The sequence below is a fragment of the Lissotriton helveticus genome, chromosome 9 (assembly GCF_964261635.1).
Source record: "Lissotriton helveticus chromosome 9, aLisHel1.1, whole genome shotgun sequence".
Classification (NCBI taxonomy): domain Eukaryota; kingdom Metazoa; phylum Chordata; class Amphibia; order Caudata; family Salamandridae; genus Lissotriton; species Lissotriton helveticus.
In genome coordinates, this window is record NC_136070.1 from 485,652,877 (window position 1) to 485,680,510 (window position 27,634).

The following is a 27,634-nucleotide window of genomic DNA, read 5'->3' on the forward strand; positions in this document are numbered from 1 at the left end:
TATACACCCATCGCCTTGCCCAGTGCTATAATTGTCAGACAATGATGAACTGCACGTTGATGAATAAAAAGATAGTGTTAACAAGCTAGGCACTTTTTACTGAAGGAAGATATGAAAGAAAGAACGGAAGGACAAAAGTAACAAAAGAAAGGAGAGAAAAGAACAATAATAAAAGAATGCTCGAAAAGATGGATGAAAGAAAAATGGCCGGGAAGGAAGCAGAAAAAAAGAAGAACAGAAAAAGAGGTAGAAGGAGTTAAAAGGAAAGACATAAAGGGAGAAAGGGGAAAGGGAGATGAGTGTTCATAGTGCAACTCCCAAAATGAATCCCATCAAAGGGCTTCCTGTTCAGGATGAGCGAGTGCCTTCATTAAGTACAGGCATATTTGGGTGCGCACACGCATGGGTGTCACAGGAGCAGCAAATGCTTTTGACCCAAAACAGAAAGCCCGACTTGTTCTTTCTTAATGCAGCTAAAGCTCTGTTCCTTGTATCAGAAGTGTAGGGCAGGCCCCATACAAGTTTGGCCAACTACCCCCAGACAAACCGGAAATTCTTATACCACCACGGTGTCATTGTTTAGTTAGGCCATTGAATTAAATGATTTTGCCACTCCTGACCCTTGCCACCCGAGGCAAACTTCAGTGGGTGTGCCACGATATAGGGCCAGCTCTGGCGGCGGCAGTTTGTCCACATTTGAGCCTAGATGAGTTGACTTGGTGTCCTTACCCCCATGTCCTGTGAAATTATCAAGGCACAATATGTCCAAACTAAAAGGTTGGACTGCACTTTGCTAAAATTGGTGGACTTCTTCTAGACAGCACGCATAGCCCCTGCATGCTAAATACTGCGTTGGTTGTATAAGCATCACTTACAGTATGAATATTTCCTTACCTCAACTTTTTGTAGTGAAATGTCTAATTCATCTGTTTGGTTTTTCACTTGCTGGACTCTGTGCTCAGCTTCCTCTAGAGCTTCAGAGCAAAGTTTGTTTCTCATTACTAAATGTATATCCAAATTCTGTAAACAAAGAATTACAAAACATTTAAATCAAGAATTTTAAGCGCGATTACGGCTGAGCCTGTAATAAAAAAATAGTGTGATTCAATCAGGTTTCTGGGATAGGCATAAAAATGCATACAAGATCATTTACTGTTATGGAAAGCAAGCTGAGAGTATTTGCACATTTTTAGTCATTCTGAAAACCCTACTGTATTTTAATGTCCGGTGTGTTCGCACACCCAGTCCAAACTATGACATAATTGAAAAGGCTTGCATTTTAGTGTTGCAAAGCCATCCTGTGCCCTGGGTACCCCCAACGTTTTGCTGACTAGTACTGGGGTAACTGACTCTGACTGTCCGTTGGCTCTGCCTAACCAGACCCAGTGCTATGCTGAAAAGACAGTTAGAATACACTGAAAACACCTACATACACTCGGGTACACTAAGGATTAGGTAGGATACCCCTATGATTGACATGACCTTCCTTATAATCAGGGCCGGACTGGGATACCAAACCTGCCCTCGCAATTACATCCGACTGGCCCGAGAGGAGGGGGGATGGTGCTGGCAGTACCACTGCTGCTGCGGCTTTGGTACATGGGGCTGATTTTGCAGCACCGCTGCAAAACTGGCCCCAGTAACAAAAACAGCCCCCACCGGTCAAAAACGGGCCCCCACCCTTCTAGCCCACTAGGGAAATGCCTGGTGCCCGCTACGGCCAGTCCTGCCCTGCCTATAAAGCCCCAGTCTATAATAGGGCAGGGGGATTAAAACTACCTTTAAGACCCTAGTATATAATAGGGCCTGGCAGTTTAAACGCCAGCAGCTTTTTTGCACTTGCATGTGTGCATTGCTGATGCCGGAGGTCTGTTTAAAAGCAGCCCTGTGTTGCAGGACTGTCTTTAAAATGCAAATTGTGCTTAAACTCAACTTTGGCGTTTAGGGCACTTAAAAATTGATAAACTACAATGTTTGGGCATATAAGGTACCCCCCAGGGTCTCCCCTAGATGTACCATGGGTGGGGGGTCAGGAATTTATAAGGAGGACATTTATAAAATGAGTTTTAGTGAAATTGCATAATTTACATTGTGGTAAAGTGCGTTCAAAATCGACTTTTGTGCTAGGAGCACTGTGGAGGGATCTGTAATATTTATACATATTTAAAAACCCTAAAGTCCTAGGTTTCTAGGGGTGGGGTCATGTAGCAATAGTCTGGGTCATAATCAAATATATTTTCTAAGCCCTGTTGTTGGAGAAATTGCTCAGTTAATTTTCTCCATTGCAGATCCCCAGCCACATAATTTAACATGGCAAGAAGTTATTCAATAACAACTAACGTCATTAAGGTGATAAAAATATCATTCAAGAACTTAGTAGAATGGTATTGATGGATCCAACCATATGGTATTGTTGAATTTGTTCTAAAATGTACAGACAAGTAGTTATAAGACTTTCTTGTCTGTAAGCCAATATTCAGCCCTCTACAGCTCTGATCTGATTGGACAGAGTCAAGTGGACTAGCCAGGCTGCATTGGTAAGGTGCTAAGTAGCCCAGGGGGTCAGGGAGCCATACTTGGTTCTCCTACATAAGAATGCTATGGCAGGGGGAGGGATCGTAAACATCTTATTCAAAGAGAGGAGGGGACAGACAGTGTAAGTCAGGTCAGTTACAGCCCTATCCTCTGAACGTAAGGCAGGAATTTCCAAATGTAAAGGGGAGAGAGCTTATGTAGATGATCCATATTGTAGGCTATTTCAGTTAGCTTTTCTCTCTCTGCTAGAAAATCAGCCATGATGGATTTTAGAGAAATTGTGCTTTTTGGGAAAAGATAGTGCTACACTTTGGAGGATGTGGTCATACCCTGCAGTGTTGCCCTGCACCTCATTGGACAGAAGTGCCCCCCTGCTTGACCCACAGAACTTGGAATAAGTATCTGAGAGGGGCAGAGCTCATCAGATCTGCTGCTTGAAACTTAAGGAAGAAGAAGGGTCAATGCTGGAAGTTTGATTTGCACCAACGAGGCCCTGCACTCTGAAGCCTGTGCCTGCTGCACAAACTGGAGCTACCGCCCTGTCGACCTAACTGGCCTCAAAAGGACTAGAGAGTGGGCTTCCTGCAAGCGACCGGTTAACAGTGTTCACCTGGAACATCACCACCAAGAATCCTCAGCCTGGATTACTATGGGTGAATTTGTAAGGATTTTTCCAAGTGGATTGTGGGAACTGAAGGCCCAAAACTTACAAGAACCTTTTTAGAGCTTCCAGACCCTTAGAGTAAGTTTTGGACACGTTGGGAACCTTTGGGGAACTTCAGGAATAAGTTCTTGAAGTTTAGAGAACCTTGGAACAACTATGAAATAAAGCTCCATAAAGGGACTGACTCGACCTGGCCAGCCAAGCTGGCGACCCTCAACCACGAGCCTGCCTGCAGACCTGGATCATCCCGCTCAAAAGCTCCGGAGGTACAACTTCCAGAGTTTGACCGGGAGTAGGCTGAAACCGAAGCTGGCACACCCTCACTGAATCCGGCCTGGTGAAGAGCATCGAGGGACCCTTCAAGAAAAAGCTCTGTAAAACATTCCCACCTTCAACCACGAGGCGGCCTGGATCTCTGGTTCGTCCCGCTGGAATGCTGCGGAGGTTAGATTTCCAGTAGTTTGACCGAGAGCTCGTTGCAAGGCAAGCCGGCGAACCCTCACCAAATCCAGTCTAGGTAAGAGCTTTAAGGGACCCCGGGAAGAAAAGCTCCAGAAAAGTTTCTATGTCACAAGGTTAAAATTTGACTGAGACCTATCGCGAGAGGTAGCCGCACAGGGCTCCATTGTGGTTGACTTGAAACTTTGACTTTGTCCCTTTCTAGTGCGACCAGATGTCCAAATAGGTGCTACCGGTTTCTAAGTGCTATATAGTGCTAAATACTTGAAAATGTATATCTACAGTTCCCTACATTGGATTTATTTCGCTTTGGTGTCATTTTATAGATACAAATATTTCCTATATTTATAAGTTAGTGTTGGATTTTTATTGCGGCTTGTGTCTAAATAATTTACTGAATTGGTGTTTTTGAATGCTTTACATAGCTGTCTTTGAAGTTAAGCCAGCCTACTCACAGCCAAACTACCGAAGGTTGAGCATGGGAATAATTTTCTAAGACCTATTCTCAGCCCTATATTGTCTTAGTGGTCTTATTGCCAGTGGTAGATACATATTTCCACTACTAATAACCCACTTTCCAACAGTTAGTAATTACAATTTAAAGTCTTTTGTGCTTGTGCTTAGCGTAAAGCTAGAAATTGACTGCAACATTGATATAGCTATTCCCGTAATTCTGTGATGCATAGCTGGTGTATGTAAATGACATTCTGTTTGCTTAGCTATCTTTGCATCAACAGTAGGACAAATATCTGAGAAACTATCAGCTTGTAGGGTATGACCACTTGTTCATTAATCAAGCTACAAAATCATTGATTGGCAAGAGGCACAAAGCTAAATATTGGTTAAAAGATTTTAAGTTGAGCAGAAGAGGTTTGGGTTTCTGAAGAAGTACAGTTTTAAAGGTAGCAAATAGAGGTAAGCGCTGTTGCTGAATTTATTTTCTTTATCTGTTGGGCCATTAGTTCAATAAAATCCACAATACCATGTACAGCCAGCATCAGATATCCAGCTACCAGCAGAAGAGCTATTAGGAGGGAATAATTGTGAATGAAAATGATGCTTTATTAGTTTCCCAATGTATACATGGACAACTCCCACAGACACAAGAGTCTTTGGAAGTAAAAGTAGATGTGGGGCTTATATGATCAATTTTATAAAGAGTGTTTTCATGCACCTGGGGATAGATTTACTGGGGAGCTTAATGAAGGTACTCAGTTCTACGACTTGAAAAAATGGAACAGACTGTCCTGCCTTACAAAGAAGTTATATATTCACTGCTTGCACTATATAATTATGGCAATTTTTATCTCAAAATTTCTCCCATCCTAAATCTATTAAAAGCAGTGTTTCTTCCAGAACTGAATGTGGAGCAATGTAGGCGAAGACAGATATCCCAGTATAACAGCAAATTGTCAAAAAAGATCTATCATAAGTTTTATGGAGTAATATTCTGATTAATGTGTAGTGCAATTTACAAGACTGATATGTTTTTCCTTGTATAATAAGTTTAAGGTCTGCATAAAATTTGTATTTACAGAGTTAGAAAACCTAAAGTTATCTGTGAGGATTTCTCTAAATCCTCACTGAAGAATCATGGGTAAGTGCAAACTAAAGTACCATAAAAGGGCTAACAATCAGTTAAGGACATTCAACACAAAGCTAGATCTAGGGCTTCTTACAGTAACACATGTTTGCTTTTCTTTTTGCAGCAAAAGACAAGAATTTCCTTTGAGCAACATAATTCAAAGATGTAAGAAACACACTATTTAATTATTTGACAAAACTAAAGCATTACAAATCAGGGGGGCATTACCAAACACAATAATTGTGTTGTCCCTGTAATAAATTAAGTAAGACTTTGAATGATAAAAATGTGGGAGAGAAAGTCTATAAGATAGAAATACATTGAAAAAGTGTTATATGCCACTTCTTTAATTTATATTGCTACAGAATGTCATAATGCATCTTAAACCAATATCTGTAGTCCATTCAGGTCAATATACAAAATACTTCAGTTGCCTAAGGATGAAGACTTTGCTTTACTGAAGGACTCCGGACCAGGACGTGGCTGCGGGCCTAGAAGGAAAGGAGAGGACATAGTCTCTTTATATGAGGGGTAGAAAGCACATGTGGATGAAGGCCACTCTTGCTTATTTATTAAGGTGCTTTATAGAATATTGGTTTGTTGTCTTGCTACCACTTTGCAGTAACTGTAAATTCTGAGTGTAATAGTCGTAGCTGGAGCCTCAAACTAAAGGATATCTGTCTTAGTAGTAGGCCATAATAGAAATGTGAGTTCATTGGGTGGTGGATAGTGAGGCATCATTAGTATCTTACTGGTAGGTGTCTTGCACATTTCACGCAGATTGGGAGTAGTCCAGATCTGGTTTGGTATATGAAAAAGACCCCCTTAATTGTTATGTTTTCAGAGATGTCTGAAGGTGTGAAAGAAAAAGAATTTGAGAGTTATTGCCACCATACTGTTAAATTTCCACCATTTTGCTTCTTTTCATTGAATATGCTTGGAAGGCCACTCTTACATTTCCAGACCTGAATTTGCAAATAGGGACGTAGGGGGTGCCCGCTTCAGCTGGCACTGTAGGCGTTTTCTCTTAAACACTTTAAAGACAGTACACATTATTCTGGATGTATTTCACCACTCCAATAGGGAGTGATTGTAGCTCTTTCAAGGTCAGCGTAACTGACCTTGAAGGACTCAAATAGAATCTTGCAGCTTGATTCTCAATGCTCTGAAGATTCTGACTTTTTTCCTATGGTCATCAGCATAGGTTCAATTGCAATTATGCAGCGGAGGCATGACCCTGACCATTGAGATTTAATGAGGTGGCTTACCTATGTGAGCAGGAATACCACTCTAAGAATTTTGACTTGATAATTTGTATTTCTTATGATGTGATGTTATAAATGAATAAAATCACTGTATAAACCAGACTAAGAATGTGGTTTTCTGTTTTACTGAGGTGATCAATTCCTGTTCCTGTGGCCACATGAAAGAAAGAACAATCTGAATGGGATCACAGATTATTAGCATCTACTTTAATGGGATCTTCAGGTGCAGAGTACTCTATGACGTCCAAAGGTATGAATTTAATAAATAAGTAAAGATCCACTAATGTAACCGTGAATGCTTTATGGCAAGATACTTTAATAGGGAGTCACCGGGTGAGCTGTGGCTCTCTTAAATGTGCTCTCTTTTTCTTCCCTGAAATGTATTCAATGAGAGGATTTTCACAATAAAGCAGTTCGATTTTAGCATTATTTATTTTTAATATCAAGAGATTCTTTTGGGAGATCTATCTGGTTGTGACATGGTGGGATACTACTGGAGGTCTCACTCACCGGTGTTCTGGTTCTCACCACAATTTCTTTGCATAAAAATTAATAAATATTAATTTTTTTAATCTGAATGGAATATTTTCCTTTGAAACTGTATGATAAACTGGGTGGGGAAGAAAGTCTAGTTTGCCAAACCAGCCAGCAGCCGGATTCAAAGAAAGAGCCTGCCAAGGTGCTAAATATCACAAACAAAATTTCTGGTGGCTAAGGCCCACAATAAAAGAGTTGCCTCTAAGCAAAAAGTCATTTATTAATACAATTATCCTGAATAATTAATGTGTTTGTGCTTGGAGTCAGCAACTAGGGGTCCTCATGGGCTGAACAAATGGTTCACACCCAGAGGCATTATGATTTTGCTATTATATAACTCCGCCCCAGACAATACTTTAAAGCAAGGCAATCAAGTGGGCACTTTTCATAGCAAGTCCATTCATCTCCCTTAGTGGGGTGTCTAAAGGTCAGTTCTTAGACTTAAGACTTAGAAAGTGCAGCTTTTCATGCATATTCCATCATTGCTGGTCTGGAAAATGAACTAATGTTTCCTTCATCCCACTAACGAAAGTGCCAGGAAATATTCAGCAGCTTTCAGAAGGATTGACTCAGCTCTTACACAGCAATAGACTCTCCCAAAGGAAAGTCTGAGTAGATTATGTTCTTCTTTCTGACATCTTTTTTAGGGAAGTGGGAATAATGCACTTGTGTGATTCATCACCACTACAGGAAACACTAAGGAATAAACTTTTACCTCGATTTGAGGAACTGATCCATCAAAGAAAAGACTTATGGTCTAATTATGAGTATGGCGGACCATGAGACCACCAAGCTTGTAGTGGAGATGTGGTTGCGGTCAGGGACCGCCGCACCAGCGGTCTGACTGCCGTATTAAGAGTACAGCATTTAGCCCTCCAGAGAACTGCTGCAATCACCAGATCCCTGGTGGTGGTGGGGATGTCTTGAGGGTGCAATAGACTTGGTGCTGCCACTGCGGCACTGCCAAGCATATTATGAGTTTCCTCACCACCTGCAGTCTCATGGCGGTTCTCATGCCATGAAACTGCTGGTGGTGAGGAAACAAATGGGGACATACAGGGCCCCCTCTTGCCCCTGTGGATGGGTCTGCATGCAGGGGGGCACATGTTGTGCCCTCCTGCGTGCATGCACCCCTATTGCTGCACGGCATGTACTGCACAGTCCATGCAGTGCAGGGACGTGCATTGGTGGTCCAGCAGTAGTACAGTTCCAAGGTTCACATATGACCCTTTGTACTGCACCACAGCAGGACCGCCACACCGCCTGCTAGACCATGAAATTACTCATAATCTGGTGGGCAGCAGTCCGGTTTGCCAGTGTGGGAGCGGGCCAGTGGCATCGTGGCCTGCTCCCATACCACCAAACCTGTAATCAGGCCCTTAAACTCCTGGGGGAGTCCAACTTTATAACTTCCAGCTCAATTGTTAATAATAGACCTGGCTTTCCAGTTCAATTGCATGTTCTATATTAGAACGAAGAAACTATGGAGCATACATGAGGAGCACTGCTGGATGTGCAATTTCTCCATGTTTCTTACCCTAGTAATTACCAGTGCAAAAACAGATGGAGGGTTAATTAGAAAAAAGAGAGAGATATGGCTAAATGGCTAATGCAACAAACCACAAGTCGTAAACACAAAAAACATTAAGCATATTGATAAAATAATTATAATAATATTTGTGTAATAGCTGAGACCACTTTATCATAATAAGTACCCCATGAAATAATTGAGGGTACTATCATTATGTGATATTGAAAAAAGTGCCCATAACTCTGCCCAATATACTCCAGAAAAAAAATGCATGAAGAGGTACAGGAGCTGATGGAATGCCTACCATATCCAAGTAATTATCTACCTAGATACAACAAGCGAGTTACAGATAGTTGTAAGCTATTTTAAAACTTCTAAGAGTAAAACTATTTGACTTGTTAAAAACTGGAACACAAGGTAGAATTTCGACCTCAATGCTAACTTCAAAACAGTAACTGCAGCTATTTAGACAAATGCAAACTATGTAGTCTAGACTTATTTCACAAGGATTTTCTCTCAGGATCAAAAAAGGAAATTGTTGGAGTATCCCAGAAGTATACCAACGGTCTTATACCACATTCCCACATATTAACACAGAAGCAATTCTAGTGATGTCTCGGTTATCTTCATAAAGATCTAGAGCAAGCCTTTGCTAATATCATTTGCTACGCTTTATGAATCTTGCCAGCTCAATCTTTTGACGCGCTCCTCCTCCACATCCAAATATTTAAAGACCCTGATTGGTCATATTACGTTAAAGGGTGGGATTCTGACGGAATCGTACATAACACCCAAATGCAAGTCCAGACATCTGTGGTGATTGTGTTAGCGAAAAAGAAAAGAGAATGCATTGGCAAGGTCTACAGATGCTATAAAGGTTATCCTTTTGTTCAATACTCAAGATGTGGTTCAGTACACAGGAGATCTGAACAAAGAGACACTATAGAAAAGGAGATATGATACCCTAGGTGCAATGTACGCCGACCATATTTAAAGATGTTTAACCAGCGGGTCTGAGGTAACTGACATTTCGGGGCAAAGTAATGGAAAAAAGAAATCGGTTGAAAATAAACATCTTTAGAAATCCTAAAACTACTCCACTATGGGCCTTCCTTTCTTTTTTATTGGGACATCCGCATTTAATTATGTGCATTTGTTTTATATAGTGCACACGAGCTAGTGAAATCAAGCTTCAAAGCTCATATATAAATGAAAAACATGGCATTAAATATAGATTTTGAAACACTGCGACACAGTAAGTCAATTGCATATGTCAATCACAGTTTTAATCACCATTTACTCACAATGGTCAAATCCATGTCAGGTTTCATGACTATCTAATTTTCATACTGTAATGCTAAACTGTATTAATTTACATAAATTAGGATTAACATAAAACTCTGTCATGGATCCTTCCACGTTGGCTATCCCTGTATTGGAGTCATGCATGCACTTAGAATAGGAGATAAAGGAATGCAAATATGATTTCATAAACAATACTTTCGTTTTACTTTCTTTTTCAAATACATTAAATGCTACATTTTCACTTTTTTTTCTCTTTTCCACGTTTGCCCAATTCTTGAATTTCTTTGTCAGGAGTTTTTGACAGTATTTTGCTCTTCAAAAAACTTTCACTCAACATCTCTTTCTGCTACTGGTAACACAATGCGAGAGAAAAGGTCAAAGTGTAATTACCTTTCAAGATGTATTTACAAATATACTATTAAAGAACAGTTATGCAATTAAAAACACGCCAACACTATATACGTGTGATTATATTTTAACTCGCAGTAGCAAGAATTCTTATATTTGTGCTAAACGGTATAGTGTTCCTTCTCACACTTGTCACACAAACGGTACAGAGGGAAACAACCTTGTAAAATTTAAAAAGTAGACAACATCTTTTAAAACTATCAGTTTGCTGGCGTTTTGGGAAAAGCTTTCTGTATAACCACTGGAGAATATTTAGATGAACATATTAGCATTTTCATTAAGCAATAAAAGGTGTTTGAGCTGTTTATGTGGGTTTGCCCCTCGAGACATATAGTACTGAATTGGGATACGGTTGCAAAAGTTGTTTATACCAAATGGATTCCCCGCTGGCTACCTCTCAGGTTACCTTGCTCCTGCTGAGTTTGTATTTTGAGAATACACATATCAACCAGAAATATTTTGGAATACAGCTGCTAATGTTCATGTCACACAGCTCTAGTCTCATTCTGTCAGGGCTATGAATAGTTTGGGAAAAATTCGGAATCTTTAATATGTCAGTTTTTAAGTAATATATTCAACAACCGCCTGGCAATGATGTGTCTGACTTACACATCGCTTTTTCATAATTAAAGATGTGTCGTAAAAAGTTTGCACTAGCAGATCCTCACCAGTCCTTTACAAGATAAGGGCCAAACAAGCTTGGCTTTAGTAGAGGACATGCATGCAGTGACATGTATGTGCACACTTATATGTATATCACACATACTTGCACATATGCAGTTCCAGCTATACACTTAGAGATACAAAAGCACACACAAACCAACACCGCACTGATCAGCAGACATATTGGCACACATCTATAGGTATTACACTAACCCATAGAAAGAGGTAGCATGTACAAAAACGAAGAGACATTAAGACACCCAAGTACACAGATCAAAAGGCCTGCAAGTACCTTAGTACACTATCAGAGATACCTCTTCAAACAGACCAACAAACACACATTTACTCAGGCCAACAACCATTCAGAAACCCATGCACAAAGGCCAACAGACTTACAAACATTCATTAATATAAAAACACAGATGGGTTCCCACACACAGTCTAAATGCATTTATGCCCACAGGTGTACATGCAGCAAGGTACAAAGAGGTATATATAAACATGCCTTAATCCCATACAGTAACTGCCAACACATAAACAGACACATATAAACAAGAGAGAAATAGATAATAGACACTTCAACCCTGAATGCTTGATTTTTGCTTGAGAAACTGAGAACTCATGAGTCTGGAAATTGCATTTGATGTGGGAAAAGTGGCAGTGTGTCGACACTCATTGAATGCTTGGCCGCTCCTGGGTGAAAGCACTTAAGGTGGGTGGTGGGATACCTGTACTTCATATCCCCCTGTAATTGACACACTATTTATCGTCCTGTTCTCAACGGAGACGGCCGCTCCACAAGCTGACCCCCGCCCTGCCTGCCTGGTGACACAGTAACGCTTGTCCATCTCAGCGCGATCTGCTGCATAGCGTCCACATCTGCTTCTGCCATTTGTAGCATTGCATCCGCCTCGTAGCGCTTAACTGCTAATTTGCATATTGCTGCATATTGCTCTGTTTTAAAGTGCGCACCTACATCGTATTGCCTGTGTTGCTTATTAGTTTGCCTACAGTTCGTATCTGCATCGTAGCGCTTAATTGTGTGCACTGGCATTTACTTCGCGTCGACGCTGACTGTGCCCCCAATCCTGCTCCGCTTTGGCTGGCAGACATTTTGTTGATTGTTTGTTGTTGACTGACCGGATATCCTCACAGATCCCGCCTCCCAGCTGCCCCTCCCTCGCCCCTCCCCCACCAGTATCCATTTATGACAGATGCTATTGCGCGCAGCATTCACGCGCAGCGGACAAGCCCCATGCGTGCCGAAGGTGCGCCAAAGGTAAGCCCGTCTACGCCCGTCCGCGCCTGGACCGCGCCCAGCGCCAGACCCCCTGGTTCCCGCCGCTCCAAACACTCTAGAGTCACATATGATGCCGCTACTCTCCTCGCCCTCAACGCCGGACGCTCTCCACTATGCTGCAAAGCCACTCCTGGACGTACCCACGGCCCATTCGCCTGCCTCTCCTGCAAGTTCAACTGCTTCAGAACCCTCACTAAACCCACGTCCTCCAAACACAACTCCGACTCTAACCGCCTACATTGTATCCTGCTCAACACCCGCTCGGTCCACAGACACGCAACAGAACTCTGGGACCTAATTGACACTGCGTCACCTGACATCGCCTTCCTTACTGAAACATGGATGAACACATCATCTGCTCCCGACATCGCCATAGCCATACCTGACGCTTACAAAATTATCCGAAAAGACCGCACCAATCAAACAGGAGGAGGCATTGCCATCGTCCACAGAAACACCATCAAAATCACAACCAGCTCCGACGTCAATCTTACAACCGCCGAACATCTCCACTTCCAGATCCACACCGACCCCAGGACCACACTCAGAGGCACCCTCATTTACAGACCTCCCGGCACCCGCACTCAATTCAGCGATGACATCACGGACTTCGTCAGCCCACACGCCCTCGCCTCCGAGAACTACATTCTTATAGGAGACCTCAACTACCACCTTGAAAAAATACACGACAGCAACACCACCACCCTTCTGGACAACCTGGCCAATCTCGGACTCAAACAAATTGTCGACACCCCCACTCACACAGCCGAACACACGCTCGACCCTATCTTCACCTCCAGCAAGCACATCTCCTTCGACCGCACTACAGCTCTCCACTGGATGGATCACAGTTGTGTTCACTTCAGTTACAAAACCACCCTGACCCACAACCGTCCACAACCTATTCATCGGAGAAACTGGAACAAAATCACCACCGACCAACTCCTCACATCACTCAGCCAAAACTCTCCCACCCTCTCTATGGACCCAGACCAAGCAGCCACCAACCTCAGGCATTGGATTACCCTCAGTGCGGACGAATTAGCACCCCTGAAAAAGCACCAGATGAAATCAGCCAGCAAAAAGGCTCCCTGGTTCAATGACGAACTTAAAAAATCCAAGAAGCTATGCCGCACCATAGAGAAAAATTGGAGAAAAAACCCAACCTCAGTCAACATGGCCTCCCTCAAGACAGCCACCCGCAAACACCACCAACTAATCCGATCCGCCAAGAAATCAGCATTCAAGGATCGCCTTGACAACAACACTCATTACAGCAAGGAACTCTTCAATATCGTCAAAGAATTTACCAACCCCACCGCAGCAACTAACGACATCACCCCCTCCCAAGACCTCTGCAATGCGCTATCCTCCTTCTTCTACAACAAAATTGCCGACATCCACAACAGCTTCAAGAATTCTCCCAGCGATCAACCCCCCCACCCCCTTCAGATCCTTCTCCTCCAACTAACAACCTCAGCGCCTGGAACCCAATCACCACCGAAGACACCATTCTCCTCATGAACTCAATCCATTCCGGCTCGCCTTCTGACCCCTGTCCCCACCACATCTTCAACAAAGCTGACTCCATCATCGCACCCCAACTCCGCGATGTCATCAACTGCTCTTTCAACTCTGCCACCTTTCCAGAAAGCTGGAAACACGCCGAACTCAGCGCCCTTCTGAAGAAACCCACAGCGGACCCCTCAGAACTGAAAAACTACCGACCCATATCCCTCCTCCCTTTCCCGGCCAAAGTCATCGAGAAAGCCGTCAACAGCCAGCTCGCCACCTTCCTTAATTCCAACAACTCCCTTGATCCATCTCAATCCGGGTTTCGAGCCAAACACAGCACCGAAACTGCCCTCATTGCAGCAACCGACGACATCCGAGCACTCCTGGACACCGGAGAAACAGCGGCCCTCATCCTACTCGACCTTTCCGCCGCTTTCGACACCGTCTGCCACAGCACCCTTATACATCGACTCAGCAACATCGGCATACAAGGAAAAGCCTTGGACTGGATCATCTCATTCATCGCTGGAAGAACTCAAAGAGTACGACTTCCCCCATTCTACTCAGAGGCCACCGAGGTCATCTGCGGCGTACCTCAAGGATCCTCACTCAGTCCCACCCTCTTCAACGTCTACATGAGTCCTCTCGCCTCCATCACGCGTCAACACAACCTCAACATCATCTCTTACGCCGACGACACCCAGCTAATCCTTTCCCTCACCAAAGACCCTAACACCGCCAAAACCAATCTTCACGAAGGCATGAAAGAAGTAGCCGAATGGATGAAACAGAGCCGCCTAAAACTCAACTCAGACAAAACGGAGGTGCTCATCCTAGGATCTTCCCCCTCTGCTTGGGACGAATCTTGGTGGCCTTCAGCTCTGGGCACAGCACCCACACCCACAGACCATGCGCGTAACCTTGGCTTCATCCTAGACTCTTCTCTCTCGATGTCCAGACAAGTCAACGCCGTCTCGTCCTCCTGCTTCAACGTACTTCGCATCCTCAAAAAGATCTTCCGCTGGATCCCCCTCGAGACAAGAAAGACTGTCACCCACGCACTGGTCACGAGTCGACTGGATTATGGTAACACACTTTACGCCGGAATCACAACAAAATTACAGAAAAAACTCCAGCGCATCCAAAACGCGTCAGCGAGACTCATATTAGACATCCCGCGCCAAGATCACATCACCGGACATCTAAAAGACCTCCACTGGCTTCCCGTCAACAAAAGAATTACTTTCCGCCTTCTCACCCACACACACAAGGCCCTCTACAATCTAGGACCCGAATGCCTCAACACTCGACTGTCCTTCTACAAACCCACCCGCCAACTAAGATCGTCCAATCAAGCCCTCGCCGCAGTCCCGCGCATCCGGAAATCCACCATGGGTGGCAGATCCTTCTCCTTCCTGGCTGCCAAGACCTGGAACTCACTCCCCACCCACCTCCGCCTTAATCAGAACCACATCTCCTTCAGAAAAGAACTGAAAACATGGCTATTCGACAAATAATTGAACCCCTTCCCCCAGCGCCTTGAGACCCTCTGGGTGAGTAGTGCGCTATAGAAATGCATGAACTTGAACTTGAACTATTTATAATATTTACTTGATAATACACAGTACATAGAATCCCAGTCCATTCATATATATATATATATATATATATATATATATATATATATATATATATATATATATATATATATATATATATATATATAAATATATAGATTCACTGAAAAAACCATAGGTTTTACTCATGTTATAGTTAGCTGGACATTTCTCTCCTCTCATACAAAACCATTGAAATTCCCCCGTTATAGTTAGTTCAGCTAACTATAACTCGCGTGCCCGCAATTCACTGCTGATGACGTCACATATAACATCACTCATGACATGGTCAGTGACATCACTCATGACATCACTGATGACATCTCAAATGACATCACTGATGACATCACTGATGACATCATCCACTGAATGTGTGTCTTTCTGAAAAATAAATATTTTTATATATGTATATCTAAAGGTCGATGGAAGAACAAATGGGTAAATAAGTGTCTTAATGGATGGTTTTGTTTGTAAATTTCATTGTATAACTGACTTATTAAGTGTATCTTAGTGAATACATGTATTAGCGAGTAATGTTTAAATATGTAAATATCTGTATCAGTGTTTCACTTTGTGTATAAGTGGTTGCATGAGTTGGTGAGTAGCTACATGAGTGTGTATATGGCTTATTAGTTGGTTTTTTGAGTATCAGTATGAGTGTCTGTATGGTTTGGTGGGGGATATTACTTAGCGCATAGATGCATGAATGACTGACTCACAGTTTGTATGTGTTTTGAAGACAGCATGTGTGCAGGACTGCACGGGTGGATGAATGTGTGTATGGGTGTGCTAGTGAGTGAATGGCTGCCTCAATAGTGTCTTTATGAGTAAGTACATATGTTTTAAACTAGTATATGTGAGTATCGATGTATATAAGTAACGATATATGACAGTGACAGATTGAAAAAGTTCGTGTATAAATAAGTATGTATTTCTATCACTGATTGTTTAAGAGAGTAAGAATGTGTACGTTTCTGTAAAAGTAAGTGTAGTGGTGTGTGTATAGCTGTATATGCAAACAAATGGATGTTTGATATTTTATTTGCATGTGTGAGTATGTGTGTGAGTAACTGTATGGATGATTGTCGGTGTGTAACAGTATGTATGGTTTTTTTGCCCTTCGGGGTCCTTCAGGGACCCCCTGAGAAGGCCTAGGGGGTCAGGAAGTCTCTACCATAACCCCTTTTCACGTTGTCCACTTTTGTTTTTCACTCTCTTCTGAAACTACACAAAATGGCGGCTGAAGGGTGCGCGCAACGTGCGCGCACCTCGCAATTTAAAAAAAAAGGAATGGTTTTTTTTGCCCTTTGGGGTCCTTCGGGGACCCCCTGAGAAGGTCTAGGGAGTCAGAGAGTCTCTACCATAGCCCCTTTTCACGTTCTCCACTTTTGTTTTCCACTCTCTTGAGCCTCGAGGGTGCGTGCACCGTGCGCGCACCCCGCGGTTTAAAAAACAAATAATAATAATATTTTGTCCTTCGGGGTCCTTCAGGGACCCCCTGAGAATGCCTAGGGGGTCAGGGACTCTCTACCCTGCCCCCTTTTCATGTTCTTCACTTTTATTTTGCCCTCTTTTCAGCCTCACACTGATAAAATGGCGGCCAACATTTCCTGGTTACCACCGAATCGAATGTTCACAGACGTCTAACAGCAAATCAGAATTCCGCTCGCGCACACCCGATGCGCGCACGGTGCGCGCTTATATATATATATCAATTTTTTCAAATTCGATTTTCTCAACAACTACTGGAGGGATTTACACCATTTAAACAAAAGGGTGGTCTCCGAATCAGACTCTACCATTTTGCCAAATTTCTTGTAATTCTGTTCAGCCATGCGGGCTGTAGCCGTATCTAATCGTCCTATGGAAAATAACATGGGGAAAACATGTTTTGGGACCCCCCTTTTTTCTCAGCCCCCACCTCACGAATCCCCTCAAAACTTTCAGGGAAGGAGCTGAGCGGAGCGGGCCATCTTCTTTGAGAAATTCGCGAAGGTTCATCCACCGGCACCAAAGTTATTCCCAATAGAATGTTGCGGATTTCCTATAGAAACTAGGTCCTAACTATAACTACCTACTATATATATATATATGTGGAACCACATCTCCGCATCCATGTGACTACCTAAACCTTGACCTCAATTTAGGAAAGAGCTTCAGAGGTGCAGCACACGTCCACTCTCATTCTTTGCCTTTGACCATGTACAAGCACCACACTGCATATATATGTACTATATAGATACATGTAACTGCAACTAATACATGCATTTCTCTGTTTTTCCAGAGCCAACATAGGCTACATAGAGGGTTATTAAATTGCTTGATTTATGCTGAACAACATTTATACAATCCTGAACCTCCCTTTTACTAAACATTGTTAAAGGACTATTCAGTAGTACTGAGAGTCAAAAGGGACTACGACCCTATTATCTTGTGGTTAAAAAGAGCCTATTCTGAACAAAAGGGGAATGAGATAGCTTAATTGCTGTATGTATGCAAGTAATATAAAATGGGCTCCTTCGAGCTTGACACGGCTATCCCTGTCTATTTCCTACCACCTTGGAGTCTCTTTTATGTATCAATGAGTTTCAAGATGCTTTATTTTCATGCTTCTGGGAGAGATATCAGCATGTTAAGTTTGGTTGCATTAAACCAGCATCCTTAAGACCTCACACTCCAAATGGTCACTCCAGAATGAATCAATGACATGACACCGATCTCAGTGTTTAAAAAAGTAGCACTCTTATTTAAGGTGAAAATGGCTGATAGAGATATATTTGAAAAGGGCATGCTAGCTTGGGGATACCATTTTCTGTGGTTCAACGTCTATTCATTTATTTCAGGGGTGACTTTAGTGTCTCATTTTTGAGTATGGGATACCTTCAGACATGTTTAAGGCTAGTACTTCACTATGGCCCCGCCTCTTGACTAATGTCCTAAATGTAGCCTTAGTGACTGGCCCGCCCAAAGGTTGGTCCCATGCCATCATTGTCCTAATATTTAAAAAGGGCTTGAAAGGCGACCTACAATGCTACCACGTCATATATTTGATAAGTTCTACTGCCAAGGTTATGGGATGTACTTTGCTGGATCATCGCCAATCTTGGGCCGATTAACATAATGTGCTTTCAGAGGTCCAATATGGCTTACGGCCGAGTCTTGGGACTGTGGAGCAGTCTCTCAATTTATACCTGTTTATAAGTAAGTATACAGTGACTAGGAAGGGTAAGTTGTAACTGGGCTTTATGGACCAGAGTGCTGCTTTCGACCCTGTCAATAAGTCCAAGCACTGGAGCATGTTGACTAACATGGGGGTCGACCAGTACATTGTCAATTTCCTCAGAGAGCTTCACAATGAGATCACTGCTAGCGTGAGATTCGGTCTGGTGGACAGACTAATTCAGCCTTTAACCTTGCAAGAGGTGTACGCCACGGCTGTGTTTTGGCCTCATTTCTATTCTCAATGTATATATATATCTTGAAGGCGAATCTTTTGAAACTTAAGGTTGACTGCCCCTGCATAGGTGACCACATTGTTCATACGTTAATTTATGCCGATGATACGGTCCTAAAGGCGAAGACAGCAATCGGCTTACAACGCTTGATTGATCGTTTTTGCCAGTTTATGACCAGTTGAGATCCGAGGCTCAATCAGGTCAAGACACACGTTATGATCTTTGGTGCAAAGAAAAACGACAGCAGTGCTATTGTAGGTAATAGCTCCAAGGTCAGCACTGAGCCCTCGTTCTTGTACTTAAGTATTCCCTTTGACACCCACATAGCATGGGGCCCCTTAAAGACCAGTAGAGTCGCTGTTTCTCTAAAGCTGTTGAGGCTCTCCTCAACTTTGCCCGTAGATTAGTCCACTAGACTATTAAGGAACATGTGGCCAGGCATAAAGCCAAATGTTGTGCCATTGCTTCTTATGGGGCCGGGTTATGGGGCATTACTGATGAGCCGAGTCTAGATGCCTTTGAGAATGGTTTTACTAAAAGGTTACTATCTGTCTCTAGAAACACCAGCTCTTTTATCTATCACGCAGAGGTTAGAATTGGGTATTTAAATAATTTTATACAGTTGCAACGACTCCTCCTGTGGCTCAGAATTTGGTGCAGGAGTCAGACCTCTTTCAACAGAACGTACTCGCTGAGTGTTTGAAACTGGACCAAGGCTTAACCATCCCCTGCTTAAGGTATATCCGTGACATCTTCCTTATTCTGGGACGCGAATACCTGTTCACTTCTCCTAGCAGTGGGGCAATTGTCTCCCACACTGCTCCTAAGAACACATTTTTAGCTAATCGAATTGATGAGAAAATTCAGATTGTGTTTGATATGTCTACTGTCCAGGTGTATATGCGGACCCGTGTAAACACTGGTATTAGTCAGATTCAGACAATTTGCAGTGTACTTTCTGGCTGCCTTTTCTCGTCAGGGCTGATATTTCTGCTGCCTACCCGCCTGTCCCTATAACGATCACTCAGAGCAAAGTACGATCCCTTTATGTTTTTCCGTAAATTTGATGAATTGCTGAGAAAGCGCTACTTGCTACCTTTTTAAAAAGAAGCGTACATTTCATATATTGTAAATCAGCTTTTAATTATTTACAGACACTTCCTTCTGGGAAAATTTGTTATTCAACAGCCACTTTCATTCAATGTGCGATAAAGTAGAAGGCAACGCTGATCATGTAGTAGTGGATGCACCTTCTTTTATTTGCTTGTGCCTACATGAGCATTTTACATCTTATGATCATTTGTTTGTAATGTTTTTTTACATTGTCTTTTAATTGCATTCTACCTGCTGTATTATTTCAAAGTAGTCTGTATTTATTTGTATGAATTTATTGTTTTTATTCTTTTATGGTCTAGGTAGATCGAATGAAGTTGCTTCTGAATTTGAAAAGTATTGTATGACTCAGATGTAGATACCTCCTGATTTACCCATTTAAAAATAAGTAGTTCCATTTTCTTTTGTGCTGACAGTGCCTTTCTGTGTATTTTCAAGTTGAAAAGAACATTGAGCTTCTCCTGGCTGCTTTTGAAAAATTCTGAGGACAATCTAAACTCCCCATCAATGATCCAAAATCTAAAAGGCAAAAAGCAAAAGTTGAAAAAAAACAATCTGTAGGATAATGCACTTTCTCAGCTATCTGGTCATCCAGTTCCTGGTCTACAGAAAGTGGGCAAATTCTAGGCCATTATGGGTTGGATGCTAAATTATTGTAACAGAAAGTACAGGGATTGCACCATATCAGCATCGTTGACATCCTACATGGTTACATGCCTTGGGAGTTGTCTTTACAGAGATAACTCCATGGGAAACTCCAACATAAACTGTTTGACTACATTGGAAAGTAGTTTTTAAAAGTCATTATTGTCACTCCAGCATACAACTCTTGCTTACTTATCATGGCAACCTGGACATTCACATCATCTCTTGCTGTGCTTCCTAAAACGCCTACTTAATTATATCCTTTTGTAGACAAATCCAGAGTGCAGTAGTCAGAGACACCACAAGTGACCTACTTTCCAAAGAAGGGTCGCTGTCCCTTCCTTGACTCAAACGAATAAAATCTGTTTGTTTTAGCCTTGTTCTCCTACATATGTCTTACCCGGACACACTATAGAGTATGTCTCTTTACTAAGCTCAAGTACTATAACTGGGTCCAGAGTAACTACCTAAAACTAATTTTGTTAACTAACATGGGCATATGCGATCTTCCAAATATAAGTGTAAGTGGTTGAGAACCATAGCTTGAAGTTAGGCACTTGCAACCACACATGATATATGTCTGTTAGATTTAGACTGACAATTTAACCAGAAGCGAGCAGTAACTCTTACAGTCTGCTATGCCTCCTTTTTCAGTGTGAAATGGAATATGGCCCTTAACAACGAATGATTTCACTACGCATTCCCTTACAACACAGCCGGTACAACAACCGCATTATTTCTACGCGATCCATTACATCGCAAGACGTTGCAACGACTTGCTGTAGGGGGCGCACTGGACTTAGGACTAGTATTAATTACTATTCCTACACCCGTCTGCGCAACAGCAGGGGAGGTGTTGGATTTAAAATCAAACACATTCCCTGATTTGCACGCCCCCTACAGCAAGTCGTTGATACAACTTGCGATGTAATGAATTGCATAGAAAGAGAAGGCCAAAGAATTCCTAGGCATTTAAGAAAGGGAATAAAGGTGTTTTTTCAAATAGGTACTGCCTGGTCTAAAAGTGAGTCACTGAAATAAATTGCATCCTGCTGAAGAATGCCCGCAGGCTAAAACAGAGTTGGGTAATTCAGGCAATTCTCCTTTTCAGCTTGGACTCTTGCTCAAACATAAGGAGCACTTGGGTCTAGCCATGACCGTACACAGGGGAAACTGAAGTCAGAAGAGGTTGAGGGTTTTTCGAAAAGGGGAGCCAGTTTCATGGCCAGAAGAAAAGGAATTTCAGCTGAGACTCCCTGGAGACATCTTGAGAACAGACACAGGTAAAAAATAAGCAATGATATCATGCAGCAGCACATAACGACCAAAACAACTGATTTCCCTCTAGATCTCTGTCATTCACAAAGTAAGAGAAAAGATAGCTCTAATATTGGAACACTAGGTGCGAGAAGAGATCTGCCATAATACCAATCAGAGCCGCATTATACATGACACACTGTCACTGTTTGCGCCAAGGTGCACCTTTCAAAAGGTGCCCATTGAGCGGACCGAGACAACTGCGCCCACCTGTATAGGAATTTTTCGGGGATCTATGGGACTGCTCTCAGGGAGCACACCTTTTTGTGGTGCACTCTCATTAAGCTTCCTAAGGGCATGTTTGTCTCTGTCCCTTTTTCCTTATAGGGAGCAGGCACAGGTGCAGAGGCTAAGTGATTTCTTCATTTACATGGGGCCACGCACCCAAGTACATGAGGGAACGCCCTCAATGATAACACTCCACCAGAGTTATCAGTATTACAGAAGGGGCCGCCTGAGCATCTGCAGTTTCTTCTTTAATACCATAGGTCTCGGGGGCACACATGGTGGGCTCACAGGTCCGTTTGCCCCCGAGGCACTATTCGTGATATGGCCCCAGCTGGTTACAAAATTAGCATATCTAAATACTGAAAGGTACTGTCTGCATCATCAGTCAACGTGGGCTGGGAGTCCACATGGATGTCACAGGTGTTTGTATACATCAATGCTTTGATGACAATCATCTATACATTCAAGTTTCTTTTTCGATAGATGTCCTTTTTCTTGAATGCTACATTGCTGCTGGACAGAGCTGATGCCCTCTACCCTCCTCAAACATAACCCTCTAAACTGAATTCTTACTTTTCTCTCCTCCATTCTTGTATTCATCCTTCAAAGGATGGCCCTGTCTTCACGCTTGTAAGTCTCAATCCATTGCTTCCTCCATCTCTAGGCATTAGCTTGGGCCTTTTTCTTAACGTTACAGTTCTTTCTGACAAAAACCTTAAAACCTGTTTCCTGTAACTACAACTTATTTGTAAAAAACAAAATATTCATTGAACTCTCTAGCCTCTGACAATAATTATCACTATAATGGACTGTGAAAAATCCCTTCTGATAGACATTCCCACATTATATGCTTTCCATGTAAAAATTAATTCTCCTCCTGTCTGCTTGCCTCATATAAATTCAGAAAATATTTGACCAAACCTTTGAAACCACTAATGAGTTTCAATGGCTCCCTAGTAATTCTTTATTCGATGATTAAAAAACATCATAAAAGTACAGATATATACAGAATTAAAAATAGCTCTCTAGTAAGAAAGACATTATTTTACCCTTAGCCCGCCTTGCAATTCAAGCCTTCAAACATCAAAAGATATGAAATTCAGTTTGCCAAAATATATAGAACTTATTCTTGCTTTTTAACCGCTTGGATTCGGGGCTTTGCTTGAGTCTGGGGCCTGCTCAACAGGCAACATACCCTCAAATTCTCATTTTAAAGTGGCTTACCTAGCCCATGCAGTGCAACCCTTCCTAAGTTGGGACTGTCTTGGCACTGAACAGGTCACTTGGCTGTCACACTAAAGCTTTCACAAGCAATTGTAATACCTCTTCTAAACTGCACACCGGTTAATCAACAAATGCACAAACCAGGCTTGACAGACTGTCACAAATATTGCTTTCTAAATCTGGCTTGAATGTGGAATTGTCTGCAAGATGCATTGTTACCAGGTGTTAAAAAATACATAGAGTGGGCTATGGTTCCACCCGGAGGAATCATTACCCTTTTACCTCATACTATTGGCTATTTTGGTAACATATTGTCTCCTATTTGTGCTACTATTTGAAATGAATGAAGGGGTATTTTATATCTGAAAAGTACACCCAGTCATCATACTGTTTGTCACATTCAATTCTTTATCCGTATTCTATAGAGAAAACAATAAATTCTGCTACTTTTTCCCTAGCATTGGAAAAGCTAAAGGGGAAGGCTTTAAAGTGAGAAACAACATCTCTGCATGCTTGTGTGCTGTCACATTAATACTAGGCTTATTGGTTTTGCTAGTGTTTGTTGAAGTAAGCCTATGCAATTTTGTTTTACAAAGGACTATTTAAAATAGTACTTTAAGCAATAAGTATTAAATACTAGATTACAACATTTACTATTAAATGTTAGATTGAGGTTTAAAAGGCAGATGCATAGATCTTGCTTATACCAACAAGTCCTTGACAAAACATGAAATAACTTTCAGCGAAATAGCTACCTTGCATTTTCTTGACTGCTTCTGTAAAAACATTTCAGCTCTTGAAGAGTGAAGTACACCCCTATCTTCTCTGCCTTCTATCAAAGGCTTGATACTCTCAAGTACTTCTCGCAATTTCTGTTGATAGCATATCCAGCTCTCTCGCAATTCATCAGAAATAATGTCCTCTTCACCGGGTTGCTTGTCTGAGATCAGAAGCATTTCCTTTTTTTCATCAAGAGGGCTCTGTGCAATGCACTTCTCCACCAAAGTGTCTTCTAGTTCCTAAGAGAAAGAGAAGAAAAATAGTAATGTCTACAGAACAGAGGTCCTGAAAGTTGCTGGCACCTTTAGCAAATTCAATTATTTACTTGTATAATGATTGTTATCCATCATTGAAGACTAGCAAAGCTCTTTCTTTATAAATCAATCTCAAATTTTGTGGAGCAACATTTTCTGATCCATGATATAGTAAGTTCAACTATACCATTAAGTCTGCCCAAGGGTTCATGCAATTACTTTGATTATAGCAAAGTTAGTTAGAATGTTGAAAGCAGGGAAGAGTCCAAATAATCCAGTCTATACCTTCTGCTAGATGATTGCTCCAATCTCCATTAGACCACAGGACATTCTAAGCTCTGTATTTAGAATGTTGTCAGATTGTATTATTGACCATGGAGCCAGTCATTTATACTAGTTATTGGCTTTTCATTCTTTATATGCCTTCATCAGTGACCCATGTCCATAGCCAAGAGAGGGCCAATAACAATTAATATTGACCAGCTCTGTGGTCAGTAATGCTACATTGTGTCATGATAAACATGGGGATGAGGTATGGGATTGAGTTCTCCTACAGTTATGTTATGTTATGTTATGTTAAGGCCGTACTTTTAGAGCGCACGGCTACCCCAGGAGGTGTCCCGGCGCTTTGGCAAAGAGACCTGAAATCCAAGAATACAACAACAAACACTCGCTACAGTCACGGTGATTACACGGAAAAGAGCATGGTCTTCAGCTCTTTCCTAAAAGCTAAGAGGCTGTTAGCTTTGCGGAGGGAGAGAGGGAGCTCATTCCAGAGGCACGCTGCCATATATTGGAAGGACCGTCCTCCCATCCGAACTCATTTGACAATAGGCACCTCCATTTTAGCCAAGTCTGCTGACCGCAGCAACCTCCGTGGCACATAGAAAGCAGTACGCTTTCTTATGTAGTTGGGACCTACATCATGAAGGGCTTTAAACGCCAGCGTAAGAATTTTAAACCTAATTCTTTTAGAAATAGGCAGCCAATGCAGCCTATTTAAAAGCAGAGAAGCACCGGCTCTTCTTGGGAGACCAAATATAGCTCGGGCCGCCGAGTTTTGCACAATTTGCAGTCTGGCCAGTAAATATTTGGGCAGGCCTGCAAAAAGCGCATTTGCGTAATCTAACCGTGACCCCACTAGTGCCTGGACTATAGTCTTTCGATATTGCAGGGAAAGCAGTGGCAGAAATTTCCTCAGCATTTTAAGAATGCCGAAGCATTTCCCTGCTAGCCCCAAAATATGGGGACGAAACGAAAGATCATCGTCAAAAACCACTCCCAGGTTTTTCACTTGGGAGGATGACTTCTCGGGAGGGAACATATCCTGGGGCCACCACGACTTCCAGCTCGAATCGGGGGCACAGCCAAAGAAAAGCAGCTCAGACTTGTCCGAGTTGCATTTCAGGCTGTGCCGCTGAAACCACGCAAAGACTGCACTCAGACAATCCTTAATCCTGTCGCCGTCAAAGACCTCTCCTTTGCTGCACGTGAACAAAAGCTGGGTATCATCAGCATATGAGATGACCCGGGCCCCAAAAGCCTCCGCTACCACTGCCAGAGGAGCCATATAGATGTTAAATATGGTGGGGCTCAGAATGGAGCCTTGAGGAACCCCGACCTCTAGCGATGGCATTTCAGCTGAGAACGGTGGAGCCCAGATCACCTGCCGGCGGCCCGATAGAAAGGATTTGAACCAATCCAACACCGTCCCCCGCAGTCCTATCTCCCTGAGTCTTAAAAGGAGACCGGCATGAGGGACGGTGGTGGAGGTAACAATTAAAAGAATAATTAGGTATTTCTTTTGAAAGGGCCTGGAATGCAAGGAGCAGTATGTGTTCTACCATTAACCATGGCTTTAGTCAACACTCCCTTTTGATTTGATTATGCTTGTAAAAATGTATGTTAGTAAGATGGAAAAACTGCTAGAATGGAAGGCCTGATACTTTGCCAAATAAATGACCTGAACAGCATGTAAATAACTTCTTGAAAGTTGCCATTACATTTGTAAAGTCCTCAAGTAACCAGAAGTGGGATGTCCACAGACCGACCAGAAGCAAGGGGCTGACAGAGGCCTAAATATGAATATTTCTAATGCCCACCAAGGGAACAGGCGGCCTTTCCCCTTCCTTGCATTCTTATGAATTTCACATAGATAGTCTACCCAGGCACTCCGCATCAATCATCCACCATGCATCCACCATGGGGTGCTCGCACACAGTACCAGCAAGTTTTTCTGACAATGTTTGCCATTTAGCTTGCAGACTACTACTACTATACTACTACTACTGTTGGTGTTATTTGTATAGCACACTAATTATACAGGCAGGGTCTCAAGTGGAAAGCAAAAAAATAGCATAGATATTTCGCTCAGACTCCTTCAAAGAAAAAGTGAAAAACACATTCAAACACTAGTTAACCCCAGCTACCAGAATGGTTGCAAAACATTCTACAATGCCTTGAATAAGGAAAGGAATTCATTTTCCTCCCCTCACGTATGCATAAAACGACCCGTCTACGCTGCTTAAATTGTGAAACCCCAAATTGTACTTTGAATACATTATTATCACACTCTGCGACCATTTCCATTTCTAGATGTGCCTCACCTGAAAGCGAATAAATGAATTGCAATTCAGCAATAGAACCTGGCACTTTATGAAGGCAGACAAACACATTTTATTTTTATACCAGAGTCTTTAATTACCTCAGATGATGAAACAGGAGTAGCTGGCGAACGTTCTTCCTGCTTGTCAGTTAATTTGGAGTCTGGAGTTGGTCCTACACTCTTTGGAACTTCGAAGAGTTTCTCCACATTTTCTGTGAGTGCCTGAGGCTGGATTGGACTTGACATGGTTGAGCGCATCTCCTTTTGGGAATTGGAAAATGTGAAACTTTAATTAGAAGACTGTACAAGGACCATGCTTGTATTCCAGAGAGAGTGTAATTGGCATGGAGTCTACCAGCATAGACCCCCTTGGATTGGTGCTGCTGTCAGGCCTAGCTGGGGTGTACGTTGGGGTGTACGTAGCTAGAGGAGAGATAAATTAGGAAGCGCAACAGAATTCCAAGTCACAGATCTCATCTAGTGCTACTATTATTGGGCTTGACCATGTGACTTGCGTCATCTGGGAAGTGTCATCCAAAAGGTACTGAAACTGCTTACAATCAAGCGGTAGGAAGATGGGGCAATTCACAAAGCACTGCAGAGTGATGTGCCTCAAGCTACCAGGGGGGT

At 42.4% G+C, this 27,634-nt stretch overlaps 1 protein-coding gene across 1 annotated transcript in view; it reads right to left on the reverse strand.

Annotated features, from left to right (window-relative positions):
- SYNE2 (spectrin repeat containing nuclear envelope protein 2) overlaps positions 1–27,634 on the reverse strand; it is a 1,843,566-nt gene that overhangs the window by 870,402 nt on the left and 945,530 nt on the right. The window contains exons 78-80 of the mRNA XM_078660317.1: positions 27,104–27,265; positions 24,121–24,384; positions 895–1,020 (exon numbers count right to left, since the gene is read on the reverse strand). Coding sequence (XP_078516443.1) covers positions 895–1,020; positions 24,121–24,384; positions 27,104–27,265 — 552 coding nt within the window. The remainder of the gene's footprint in view (positions 1–894; positions 1,021–24,120; positions 24,385–27,103; positions 27,266–27,634) is intronic.